The following is a 14,913-nucleotide window of genomic DNA, read 5'->3' as shown; positions in this document are numbered from 1 at the left end:
TCAACCAAAAATTTTTTTTTTAAAAAAAATTTATAAAAATCAAAAAATTCAGATGACTATACATAAGCTCAAAACAGTGGCGGGTCCAGAGGGGGGCAAAGAAGGCATATCCCCCCCCCCCATCATCGTAGTTTCCCTTTGTTTTACACTATGTTTAGCCAATTTTTGTACTTTTTGTACTTTTACCTAGCCCAAAATTAAGCCCTGGATCCGCCACTGGCTCGAAATTATTTACTTTTATAAATCACAGGCCCCCTTACCAATATTTTATCGAATAACATTTTCCTTTAAAAAAAATATTATATCGCAATCAATATTTTAATATTGATAGCGTCAAAGACCCCTGAGTGGCAGTGGCCAGCGGGTCACAGTTTAAGAACCACTGATTTAGACTCATATTATTTCTTTTTATTTATAACTCCAAATAAGATGTAGGTATATTAATGTGTCAGTAAACTGAATGTTTATATACTATTTGATCGATAAAAACCAACAAATGGTAAACTTCATGTATAATACCTAGATATATTATACATACAATCTTGCAGATAATTATTTTGCATTAAAACCTAGGTTAGAAACTTACTAATTGTATAAATTTGTACAATATTAGAATATTAAGTAAATTAATTTAATTTTGTATAATAATAACAATAAACCTGTAACCACTCACCATAGCATTTTTGTAAGTGCTTCCTTTCACGAACTTATATAAAATGACTAAATGTACGAGTATTTATAGTTTATATACCTACTCATAAATATTAATATATTGAAGTATTTAAATAAAAAATTTGCAATTCTATTTTTAACTTAAATATTCACCTAATATTGTAATATTTAATAATAATGCAAATTAATTTTAAAAACTATATACTATGTTGACTGTTGACTTGTGTGCTGAGGTGGCTGTAAAGCAGTATAAGCTATAAATAAAAATAAAAACACATTATCGGTTACTATTATAACTATTTATAACAAATAGCTAGTAAGTACCTACCTACCTATCACTCAGTCACTCGGCATAGTATTATGATAACGTCATATTATTTTGTAAACACATGTAAATTGTAATATGTATACAATACAGTAATAATGAGTAAATACATTATATTATAAGTAGTATAGTAGTATAGTGTTCTTATCTATTGCCTATTATAATAATATAACTATTTCGCGGATATTCTAAATAAAATGTATATTATTAATAATAAAATAATAGGTATATTTTGTTCTGACTTTAGCGCCACTGTCATGGACCAGTCTTGCCAAGCCCGTGCTACGGCTATGGGTAAAATTATAATATGCACAATGACATTTTCAAAATATTAAAATTCATTTTAAGCTTTTTATACTACGAACTTATTCATACCATTCTACACGGTATTGACTTATAAGTTAGTTATAGCTTGTCATATTATAAGATATGATTATATACTTATTACTATTTACTATGAAATATGAATTATGATACGTGTGATTATTGTGATTTTTAACAAAATTAGTTCAATACGCTTTCAGCCTATCGTATTAGTGTATTATACAAATAAAATTATAAATATATCATAAAATATCCTTAGAAATATTCAAATATATACATAGTGACCTTCACTCAATATCATATTTTGAATGTAATGATTTCACATTGAATTCAAATTTTACAAAACCTGTATATACTGACCTACTAAATTACGAAGTCTATTTGATAACTATATCTACTATACGGCAGCGAGTGACTTCCCCGTTCTTTTTTTATATGAGCCAAAACGATTGAAAATTAAATACAAAATCATACATTTCAGTTCTTACAGGAATTGAAAAATATCAAAAACATAAAGTCAAACTTTTTTATAAGTTTTGGAAGTTAAAAATGAATGACACTATTGACACTTTTAGTTTTCTTATCTGGGATTAATAATTTGATGTAGGTACAAATATACAACATTCATAAAAAGGTTTTAGAGGAATTATTGGAATACGTCGGTATTTAATTAACTATAATAAGTTATATGTTAATAGCAATAATACTATTATAATCTTGGCATCATTTATGAAATGTTTTTTGGAAAAATATAGTTTAATATACATCATATATTATACTATATTGATATTTTTATTACTTATAGTGAATACTATATAAATAAATTACAATACATTCTTAGAAATAAAGGTTAAGAAATCTCCACTCAAAATATTTTATTGTATAAAATTTAATACAGGTACACAGCCTTCATTGCACTACTCAAGGACGAAACAATGTTGAAAGTTGAGACTATTACTACACAACAAAGCAATTCCCTCGGTTTTTTTCCTAAATTTGTGAAAATGGATGTTTATTGGTATTTTTTTCCGCACGAAATCTGAGTAGGTATTTAGTTATATTCAAATTCCAATAAATAAGATTAACAGTTAATTTCAAAAATATCTACAACTGGGAAAATCATAAACTCTTGAGGCATCTAAGTGTTCGTATTTTAAGGAATATAATTTAGACATTTATTGTATAATGTATTATGTATATCTAGTACATGATAAGTTGACACATTGTGTGAAAATAAAATATATAAATATGACTGTTAATTCATTGATTTAAGTAGGTACGTTTCAAATCCAGATAAGTCGCTTCAGAGTAGGTCACTGTAATAATTGAAATGGATGTGTTAAATTCGAATTCAATGATCATAATTCATGGTATAAAATAAACAATTATTAGTGGAAAATAATGGGTCTCAAGTGCCATTCATTTTTGACTTATAACAAAGAACGAAAACCGATTTTGTCAAAAACTGGTTTTCCGTGAATATTCACGATTTTTGTAATTTTTTTGTGGTTTTTCCCGATAATTTGATACGTACTGGCATTTGACCACTTCTATAGCAATAAAGTATAACAAGATCAAACTGTCTACCAGACAGTAACACACTCAACGTTAATGATTGATTTATTTTTACTGTTCCTAAAGCTGACGTTAGACACAGGGTTTAAAATTTCCATTTACAACCACATACCTACCACATTGTCAAGTATATGTATAATCAGTAATCGCACAATACGAATAGCTGAATTGTCCTAACACTCATAACTTATTTGTACAGTGCCCCCCATAGGCACACAGCAAACAAATATTTCCTAACTATGGTAAAAATATTTTCAGGAAAATAATATAGCTGTCAAAATATTTTAAAAAGTTGCGTAAATAATTAGAAAATATTTAAGTTATATTCTTTGACCAAGAAGTTCATATTTTTAAAAATATCTTATAAAAATCATTTAAAAAACATTTTAATCATATATTTTTAAAAAACATTTTCACGGAAACTTTAAAAAAAATATTAAGTCAACATTTTTATGCAATCATATAGTACAATAGTTTGTTATAATGAGAAGAAAATATTTATAAAACATTATTAGTCAAATATTCATTATTCGAGCACTTTAAAATATTCACAAAATATTATCATTGCCCAAGATTTTATAGGTTCTGAGTGGTAGGTATTACAATAATTTTATAGTTTTTTCTTTTGGTCTGTCAAAAATGTTTGAGCAATAAAAATGCTTTGATTTTCAACATTGAGGGCGATTTTGGTGGCAAATTTGAATTAATTTGAGATTTGATCAAAAGTAGGACTTTTATTAATAATTCAGAAAAATATTTACAAAAAAAAGCAGGAAATCAGGAATACAACATGACACCCGTTTTTGACTAAATCGATTCCATAACGGAATAACCGTAAACACTTGAGTACTTGACATATTATTCAGTATTCACTAAATATTTATATTAGAATTTTCTATTCATGAGTTCATGACATAATTTTAAAAATATTATTTGAAACGCACACATTACAGATGAAGGGTGCGATTATATGTTAAGAGCAGGTACTGAAAATTGTTTTTTATCCGAGAAAATCAAATCTGTACAAAACACCAGCTGTGAATATCATTCCGAAAGCTCACACTGTGGCCCTTCCTTAACATATATATATATATATATATATATATTATTTAGGTAAGGTATATATATAATTCAGTTTGCCGCCACACAAGTTGCATCGCACGTCGCTCGACAAAATATACATATATATGAGTTCACTGACTATAATCTCTCGAATACACAGAATCATAATATACGCGATCATGTCGTAATAAAAACATTTTTTTCTCTTATTCACACACACTGACACGCGCGCGTATATAAATAATTAAAAATAATAAAAGCTCTGACCATTATATATGACATGTATCACATAAATTGTATACCTATATAGTAGTTCCCGGTAAACAGTTTAATGGGATATTTTTTTCTTTCTTTCTATACTGTAAACAGAGACAACTGCTCCAGTATCCCATCCCTGACAACGGTTGCTAGGGCGCCGCCTACGTCATCATCCCTTCGATTATTACGTTCGGCACCCGACTACCCTCTTGGGTGTGTAGATAATATTACGTTAACGTAGTAATTTTTACTATTTTAAAGCATGTATACTCAAATCATTTACATACACCGATGTTTTACGGCCATTGTTTTGGTGAAAAGAAAATGTTATCGCGTTTGTTGTCGCGAATAAGCCGACGTCGCGGTTAACACGGCAGCTTCCAGCGGGACGTCTGTAACGCGAAATTATACGCCGCAGCAGTGTGAACATATACTGCAGTTATCTATGTGATTCGATAAACGACTGTGAGTATACGCGCTTATATCATATTATGTTGGACGTTAATTTAGAACTGTTTTCTCCGTGTTATGCGACACGCATTATTTTTGATCAGATTGTATAATAGAGGTAGGTACATACCCGAATTCACGACACATTACATCAATACCTATATATATTTTTCAATTTTTGTGAAGTAAATAGATTTAAAATACGTAGATGTGCTGTACAAATCGTTGTCATTGCGTTTAGTAATTTCGTTTATGTGCAACATTTTTAACTAGTAAGAGTAAATCGGGAATATATATTCGTATTTTCATTACGAGTTGATTTATTTAATTTATACATCGTGAATTAAAATCATGGAAAAGTTTAAATAGCTCCATTCCATTATTTTATTAAAACAATTGCCATTACTTTAACAGTCTTGAACGAAACTAAAATTTACTTCGATACAAAAAATGTACATATTATTATCTTAGAGACCAAAGTAAAATAAGTTTTTGTCTTAACTTATTCAGACATTCTGATAATGAATAAAAATCTTTCACAATGAGTTTTAATTATTTTATCTTCATTAAACGTGTAATCTATTAATTTATCTTTTTCGCATTCGTATACCTACATTAAAACGAAATTATTTTGGACATAAAGTATATATTGTATTATATTATGCTATATTACTATTATACATTTTAGTTAGCTTATCATTTGGAAGCATTTAAGTTATTTAATTTAATAAGAAATTAAATACTATAAATTAAACACCCAGTGCCTAGTGAGATGGGAAAAGTAATTACATTTTTTTTTAAGCGTTTTTGTAATAAACCAATTAAAATTGAATTTTTTTAAATTTATAGGTATTAGGATCTGTCTAGGTAGGTACTTAAAATATTAGTGGTATATTCTTGTAGAGTAGGTATATTAGGTAAAACCTACTGATCCAACGATTGCCTGTTCTGTTAAAAATGTTAAAAGGGCAATATATAGGCTCAATAGCAATTACTTACCTATTTAAATTCTTTTCTCATTTACATATTAATATACTATTACATTAATCTATCCATTTTATAAAATTATTTTGTTGCCATTTTGATATATTATATCGATATAAAAACACTAGGTAATATTTGTTTATGTGTAGGTTGTAGGCAGGTAATAGGTATATAATATTATGTTAATTTAATATAGCATGGTAATATACGCTGCATGATAATATACACATGCATAGTAGTAGGTATTAGGTATAGGTATTATATTACGAAATATTTAAAAAAGCAAAATAATAAAACCAATTTATTTTTATTTTCTTGATAGCTATAATGTTTTTCATTAAAATGTATTTATTAACTGTGAGTATATTTTTAAAATAAAAACATTCAAAAGTTGTATTTATTTTTAAAAGTATTTAAAACTACGAAATTTCTCAGAATTCATATATTATGTACATATACAATGTATGTGTCTAAATGTTTAAATAGGTACGTTTTTTTAATAATACAACACGATTATATCACGTATAAAATATGGTTGATTGAATTTGTAGGTATTTCGAAAATACGACCTTAGTATATCTTATACAGGAACCTGCCTTAAAAATTAATTAGCGCGCTCTAAAACAATAAAGCTAAACCATAGAATATTAATGTAACGTTTAATATTTATTACACTTAAAATATCGGAATACTATTCCCAAAAGGTTGAAATTTGTTTTTAAAAATCAAATAAGTTAATCAAAAGTTTTGAGTCTTATATATAGGTACCTACTTTGTTTCGTATAAATATATAATTATATTTGTTTAGTGGAATGTGGATAGATAGTGCCGTTGTGGATTGATTGGGGACGGTCACGCCGTCGTCAAACTATACTACAGTTTATTGGTAATCCCTTGCGTTAAACCTCATCGAGATTTGAGATTGTCTATAATTATTTACGCCCACGTATTAAGTTTAGAATAAACATTGTAAAATTCAAAATTCATAATAGCTACCTACCAAGGTATTTAACTTAAAATAATATCATATTTTATAAGGATGTTAAACAATAATCGATCTCTAGCGGGTACCTAGTAAATAAACCATTATCAGCTTATTGCTTTATCGCAGTAAGTAAATTTAATACCTACCTAATTAATTATATTTTTACAGAATAAAATACCAATACCTATGTGTAATGTCTTATGTCCGGTAAAAGGAAATTAATTATCGGTACCTACATATTTCTGTTCGATTTAGAATAAATTACGGTTTGGTAAAAGACAAATTAATAAATGATGAACTGATACTTACCTAACTAAATACCTATCTGATATATTTTTTTAGTTCTACATTCATAAATTAAATTTAATATTTTAATAAGTCAAAAGTAAAAATATATTATTTTATTACAGATTTTTGCATAATATGGAAAATTATTTAAAATTTTAATTATTTTTTGTTTATATAATTTTCAATGCCTACCCTGGTATTTTACATTTTTACTGCAGTAAAAATCATCATCATGATAGGTACCTATCAGAACCTTAAATCATTTTCTATTTAGAAATTTCATATCTTGATATTGTTGTATTGTCTTGTACTTGTTCTGGAATAAAGATTTTTGTAAATACTTTACCAATCTACTTTTTAATAATAATAAATTCCATAGTAAAATATAATTGTAATTTCAATCTTTCAAAAATATAATATGATATTGCAGCTGATGTAGGTTACCTGAATACTTCAGTGATTCCAGATATTTATAATATCCGGGGCTTTAGAAAATAACATTAAATATTTTAATTAAAAGCTTTTAGAGCTTGTAAATTATTTTCATTTAAACAAGTATATATATATATATATATATATATATATATATATATACAATATATAAATATTAAATACCTATATCAAAACAACATTTAAAATTGTTTTAATTATATTTTTAGTAGGTATTTAATACATGTACATATTATACTTATAAATACTTCTAAAATAAATTGTAATCCTTTACTTTCATATATACAAATATGAGTAATAAATAATAATAGATTGAGTTTACCATATTATGTAAAATCAAAATGTAAATCATTAACTGTGAAGTATGAAATATAAGATATGAAAGTAGATAATTTTATCTAGATTATTAAGGTTGCATTATTATGCAATTGTTACATTTGATTGAATTATAGACTAAAGTGAATATTTATGGATCAATTTGTACTATGGATTAGCTTACTAGGTATATAAATTATAAATGTCACAATCATATGAATAAAATAATGAATTTATTATTTGTAAATTTTACAAATAAATTATACACATACCTATATAATAGTGATTAGTGGCTAAGATGCTAGGTAATATACCTAGGTATAAAATATATCTAATATAAAAATATGTTGTTTTATTTTTTTCAGATTGTGGTATTGTCCTTCAAAGGCAAATTCTAAAAGGAATGATCATATACTTGTTAGATATCTCAATAGTTTTAATGAGTATTTTACAAGGTAAATATAAAAATATTACTACCTACTGTACAATACAATACTCGCATTATTTTGTCATTATAACAGATTACCTACTTTTAATGAAATAATTTAATAATTCCAATTCATAACTGTTGTCAATTGAGTTTTGATAAATAAACATATTATAATATTATATCCTTATTGTTTTAGGCACATCGTGTATAAATTGCTTTAAATGTTCATCTTTGAATGGAAGTAATGCAAATTGTGAAGATCCGTTTAACCCTGCAATGTCTACATACATAGAAAAGTGCATGGTTCCAAAAAGAGGTCATGTAGGAATGTTTCCAGCAAATTTTTGTACTAAAATCATTGGGAGAAATGGTAAGTAAAACACCAATCTGTTCTTAGATGATATTAAGTGTGTTTATTTAAATTCCTATGTAGGTAACATTGGTTCAAATTTTGTAGAAAATATAAATATCTATACTACAGTAGACTATAATAAATATTAATATTTTATAGGCATATTTCAATGATTGATTATTTATATAGGACCACAAATTTTAATTACATAGCTGTATAAATTTGTTTGTACATTTTATGTACCTACAGGTTACATTAAATATTTTGATTGATATAACAATATAAAATAATTTCCTGAAAAATCAAAATATATATTAGGTATGTTACATGCTCACATTCCTATTTTAATAGATAGGTAAATGTTTCTATGAATTAATACATTTTTATATTGAAATCATAAATATTTTGTATAGGTAGTATTAAATCATAAAAAAAGCATACAGTAATTTAAACTAAAACAATTTTTTTTAATTTTTTTGTTTTTTCAAACAATATTACTCAAATTAATTGCTTCAGTAAAAAATAGGTATTGTTTATTTGATCATGCCTTCGTTGAGTTAAAACTTTTTATTGTTTAGGAATATTAAAATTATTTTACAGTAATCAGACATTTCCTGTCTGTCTTTATGACTTGATCAATGGTATATCTAATGTCTTATTTACAATTATGAAGTATGGTCATAACTCATAAGTTATAATCGCTAATAATAAATGTATAAAGTAAAAGTTAGGTTAGATTGTTATAATGTCATATTAGATCATAATAATATAAAACATTGTTACATACATATAGCTATTTAAGATTATACATAAAATTATTGTTATAACTTAATTTTACTTTGTATAGATTGAAATAGTGTGTTCTGACTTCTGATAGCCCTAGCTCCTTAGTTAATGTTATCGTTTATTTTATAGTTATATTTTAAATTAGGTCCTTAGTAGATACCTATTTGTGATTTTACCAATTTGTCAAAGAACTTAATATTTTAATAGATAAATAATATGATTTCCAAGTAACTAAGAAGTGTATAAATACCACAAAAAACTGTAATACAAATATGTATATTGTATACACTTTACACATTTATTATTTAATTAAATGAGTAATTAGGTACTCTTTAAAGCTTAAATGAAGTTCTAAAGTATACTAAGTGTTAATTCTCCTAAATAAAAGTGTATTTTTTTTTTATAAAAGGGATGATTGTTAAGTATAGCTAGGTAGGTATACGATGTCTACATTTTTGCAATTTCTGGCGTCTATTCGTGTATTTTTAGGTTGTATAATGCGTGTGTTATTGTTGGTTAGGTTAAAATAAATAATAACTCAAAATTGTATTGCAGTGTTGACCCATGAAATTATGGTCATCAGACAATGTGCCATGAAAACTATGGACTCTCAGTGCGGTGAATTCAAATACCAAGATCACACCATGAACGGATGTATTCTGACCTGTGATTTCGACGGGTGTAATGCAGGACAAAATAATAAGCCTAATACCATGTTACAAATTACGCTTTCTGCGCTGCTACTAGTACTAACATCATACTATATCAACAAAACTATTGAATGTTTTCAAATTACTTAGAATAATTATTTGACAAAAAATCAAATATCTAGCTTTTCAATGTATATTTTATAATTGTTAAGTAATTCATCCATTCTTTATTGTTATGATATTATTATTATTATTATTATTATTATTACATTATTACATAATATACATAAAAGTTAAAACTGAAATAGGGACGATAATATCACGTAACCTTATTTTTTTAAAAAATTATTATAAATTACAATACAACTATGTGTTCTTAATACCGTTCTTCCCGATTCCCGTCATTAATCTATCATCTATATTTATCTACCATAGTTCATATTATTATTATTATTGAAAATATCGAGCGTTTAATCTTGTATTTTCTTAGACTTAAAACGAATGATGTGTCAACTGTCAAGTGCCATTATAATAATTGTTTTTATGTTAACTATTATGCAACATTCGATACCTACAGGTTGCTGGCCTGGTTAGGTATACTTATTTGGGTTCATAATATTATATTATAATAAACAAGCTTCAATATAATTCTATTATTTTTTTTTTTAAATTTTCAATCCTTATTTTGCTAAATTCATTATACGATTATTATAATATTATGGTTAATATTGGTTATGCTAATATAAGTTAGTCATTTAAGTAAATCAACGCTGTGATTATTTTGATCTAAATTGTAAACATTTGATTACCTGGTTATTAGAAGGATAAAAATTGTTATTGAATCGAGCAAAATTATGATTTTAAATATTTATAGTTTACATTTGTTGACTAGTAGGTATTGTAGACGATATTGTGTCCATAATCAAAAGTAGGAGTATATTATAATGTACGTAGTATTTAATTGCTATTTAATTAATTTACTTTCATAGTTTATCCTATGAATTCTTTGGAAATGTTATATTACAGTTATTTATAATTAAAGTTATTTTATTTGTTTACTGTATTTTGCTATTTTTTATTCGTTTAAAAACTAAATATTGATTAAAATATAGAAAAAAAATTATTCTGACTTAATAGTGTAATCCTATTTATATGTGTACAAATTATTGGCACCTACCTACTTTATTTACGCCTGTATATTGTATATGTATGACTAAACTTGATAACTATTATGGAGGTAAAAATTTACATACCTACCTAGTGATGTATGATCAAATAATAAATAAAAATAACCAAGTTGCGGTTATTGTTTGGAGTTAAGTTTTACCTATCCGGCAGCTAAATATTCTCTCCAATCTCTATTATAATAAAATACTATATGGTCAATTAGTTTTTTTTTTAACTTATTAAATAGTATATTGTGTGGCAAGGGCGGCAAGTGAGATATTTCAGTCGCCCAAGACTAAAATTGTCTTCCCGCACGAGCCACACATACTACTTTTTGTCACGCCTCTGCGCTCATCGATCACGGTAAACGTATTTTAGGGATCTATGCAACAACCAAACTATTCTACGAAAACAATATTTCATGAAAGAAACGATTTGGTATTATTTATTTTAAGCGTCATGCATGGAGGTTATAATATGAATATAAGTTGCAACCAAAAGTTTATGTTTTGTAAGAACCATGGTATAGATTCCAGTATAATTAATAACTATTATATTAAAATAAAATAAGAATAAAAAAACGAAATCATGACCAAGTTAATGCACTGTACAGGGATCTATGCAAATAGGTTATAATATGAATATAAGATGTAACCAAAAGTTAATGTTTTGTAAGGACCGTGGTACAGATTTCAGTATAATTAATAATTATTATATTAATGATATAGATTTCAGTGTCTGGTTATGCAGGGGATAAGCGTGATGTGTGCGCCCAGAACTTTTGGGGATTCCTACTTTACCGCTGGAGAGTGGCTGGACGGAAAAAGGTCGCTTTCCAACGCTTCAACCATCATCGAAAACTAATTTTTCGGTGCAGGCGTGACAAAAATCATGTTTCATCTATTACTTTTTATACATACGGTTATCCATCACGATACGTCTCTTTTTAAAATAAAAAATAAGTTTAATAGATGAAATAAATAAAAATACAGTTTATATAATCTATATTCTATAATATAATGGATATCAAATCACAGTATATTCAGTTTATTCAGTTATAATAGGTAGCACTACTATACAAAGCATTAAGCAATTTCAGCTTTTTTTTTCTTTTTCTACAAAGCTTACGTGGGTTGCGAAAAATGTGTACCTAAAAAAGTGGGTCGTGAGTCCAAAAAGGTTGAAGACCACTGCATTTAGACACTGCATTAGTGTACCTAATATACTGACACATGGTATGCAATGAAATTATTTAAACAATTAGAGTGTCCTTGTTTACCACGAAAAATGATATTTATAAGTTTACTCTAGTATAAACGTTCTGAAATCTACACTTTAAGTTTAGAAAATGAAGTGCTATTAGCGGTTTAGCCACTACCGTCCTAACCTACCATATATAAGTGACAAATTCTGAAAAAAGTGCTAGTCCTGGAAAAATATAGGTATTAGGTACCTACTAATTATCATCCATTCACAGTCGATGATCCACCCTCCTATATAAGTCCCATATAAATACATTAAATATAGATAATCGAAATAATCAACCATATCAATATATCATAATTTATAACCATTAACCATAGATGCATAGTTACATAACTTGTGTTTGATATTTTTTTATATAATATATATTTATTTTTTATTGATCAATTTTTAAAGGTATATGCCAATTAAAAAATAAGAATTGAGATATTTTTAATAAATATTGGTCATTTATTAGTTAGTACATATTATAAGCTATATACATATTATACCACCTATACCTACTTTTAAAATATGGCGTTCTTTATTACTACGTCGATCACAGAAAACTAACCACATATAAAAATTGTTTTAGATAGGTGATTTAGACAAAAGTTTTATTAAATCAATTTGCATACCAGCAGTGAACGATTCCACAAAATTTTAGATTTTAATCATATTTATTATTACCCAAGCTTAACGCGGTGTCAACATAATATTGCGGGCAGTGCAGGACAGCGAAAATTCAAAACATTTTAGCAAACAATTATATTGTGTAAAATAAATACAAAATGACAACATTTTCCACCAAATATTGAAAACGGTACTAAAAATAAAATTCACCTTTGTCAAAAGTTGAAAAGTCCTTTCTATTTAGCATTTGCGGCGGTTGCATGGCCCGCATAGTTTGGATTCTCACCTCATCACTAACTACAAAATATATTTCCGGCCACAGACGATACCGAAAATAACTCGAATCGTCGTACTTACACGTCATATACAATATACACCTAGATATCGGTATATAATATGCAATATGCAGGTATAGTCGTTTAGAGTAGGTACATGCAGAAGTATTTTCCGTAATTAAATTCCTTACTGTCGGGCATTGTACTATACGTGACGTGTGCGATAATTAATTTTGAATTGTTGTTAAGATTTAAAAATATTAACATTATAGGTAGGTAGTACGAATAAACCACGGGCGTGCGCTATAAATAATTGCTTTTCGGTGCCGATATACGACTGATATTCGAAATATTACTGCTGATAAATATTTTTGACGTAATACGCCTATCTATAAGACACTATTGAAAGTGCCTATATATACAAGTAAGAAATTTAATTTATAATGACGTAATGAATCGTTATGCGTAGAACATAGATAATATTATTATGGAGAAAACAAACCTAAAGTATTCATGAATGCGACACCGAGGTAAAAGTATGTAACAAGGGCGTCCGCAGGAATTTGTCAAGGGGAGGGCAAAATATTTTCTTTTTTACATTTTTTGTCTCACTATCCTATTAGTTATAAAGTATTTTTGTGACATATTTTCTTTCATATAGACGAGGAATGTAAAAATATTTATGAATTATACGTACGTATAGTTAGTTAAATCTTAATCTTGCAGCATTAATTGTAATTAATTGTTATGTAATTTTAAATTATCAAATACATTTTTTTTTATAGATAAAATGTTACCGTTGGTTTTATAATTTTAGGTAATTTATAAAATTTAATATTTCTAGCTTATTCAGACATTGATACAACAAACTTGAAAAGTTGTAGCTATTGTAGGTGGTATGCCATCTATGAACTTTTAATTTTTTTTATCAAAAAAGAAAAAACTTGATTGACACTGCAGTATTGGCGTATTGCAATGGTCCCACCACTACATCTAATAATCTATAAAAGCAACGTCTTATTTCTGACTCTGAATTGAGTGTAATAAAATTCACTCTGTAAAAAAAAAGAAAATGTTTTTATTTTTAATTTAAAAATAGTTTATTTTATGATATTTTATATTAAAACGGTAATGATTGAGGTTGGGATTATAATGAACTTTACATTGTTTTCCAAATCCACGCGATACTCGTTTTATAACATACCTACATTGAATTTTTTGACGATTTTAAATTTAAGGCCATTTTTTGCATTTAAAGATTTTTAGAACATTTTGAAGTTTGTTCTAAATTTAAATTTAAAATTTAATTTTTAAATTTGCACATGTTTTTATATGATTTTATAGTAAATATATGATCTAAAGTTTAAACCTATAGTTACAGGAAAAAAAAATAATTTTCAGATTAAATAAGTAGTCTAAATGATAAGTTCTATCTATTAAACTTTTCTACAATCATTTAAAAGTTTAAAATGTATATAAGAATTTATATCTTTAATATTAAAAAGGTGGGTAAGTGGATATCGCTCTGCTGTACAGTAGGTTGCAAGTGGGTCACTATAATGGATGGTATTAAATTTGAATTCAATGATATAATATCATTGTATAAGAAAAACGATTCTGAGCGAAAACGGTCAGTCAGCCTATGATATTACCAAGTATATTTGATGATATTATTGTGAATAAAGTAATT

General features: G+C 26.6%; 1 protein-coding gene across 2 annotated transcripts; it reads left to right on the top strand.

The window, feature by feature from the left end:
- The first annotated feature begins 4,142 nt into the window (after positions 1–4,142).
- On the top strand, positions 4,143–11,040 carry LOC132934442 (U-scoloptoxin(05)-Cw1a-like). 2 transcript variants are annotated; one of them, XM_061000742.1, is made up of 4 exons: positions 4,143–4,784; positions 8,054–8,143; positions 8,315–8,488; positions 9,812–11,040. In XM_061000742.1, exons 1-4 carry the CDS (start codon positions 4,745–4,747, stop codon positions 10,054–10,056), a joined length of 549 nt encoding a protein of 182 aa, XP_060856725.1. In that variant the 5' UTR covers positions 4,143–4,744; the 3' UTR covers positions 10,057–11,040. The 2 variants fall into 2 exon arrangements, with proteins under 2 accessions (XP_060856725.1, XP_060856726.1); XM_061000743.1 differs by having other exon boundaries at positions 4,162–4,681.
- Positions 11,041–14,913: the final 3,873 nt, after the last annotated feature.

The sequence above is a fragment of the Metopolophium dirhodum genome, chromosome 1, assembly GCF_019925205.1.
Source record: "Metopolophium dirhodum isolate CAU chromosome 1, ASM1992520v1, whole genome shotgun sequence".
NCBI lineage: Eukaryota > Metazoa > Arthropoda > Insecta > Hemiptera > Aphididae > Metopolophium > Metopolophium dirhodum.
The sequence above is the reverse complement of the archived record's forward strand: the minus strand, read 5'-3'. Positions and strand labels throughout refer to the sequence as shown.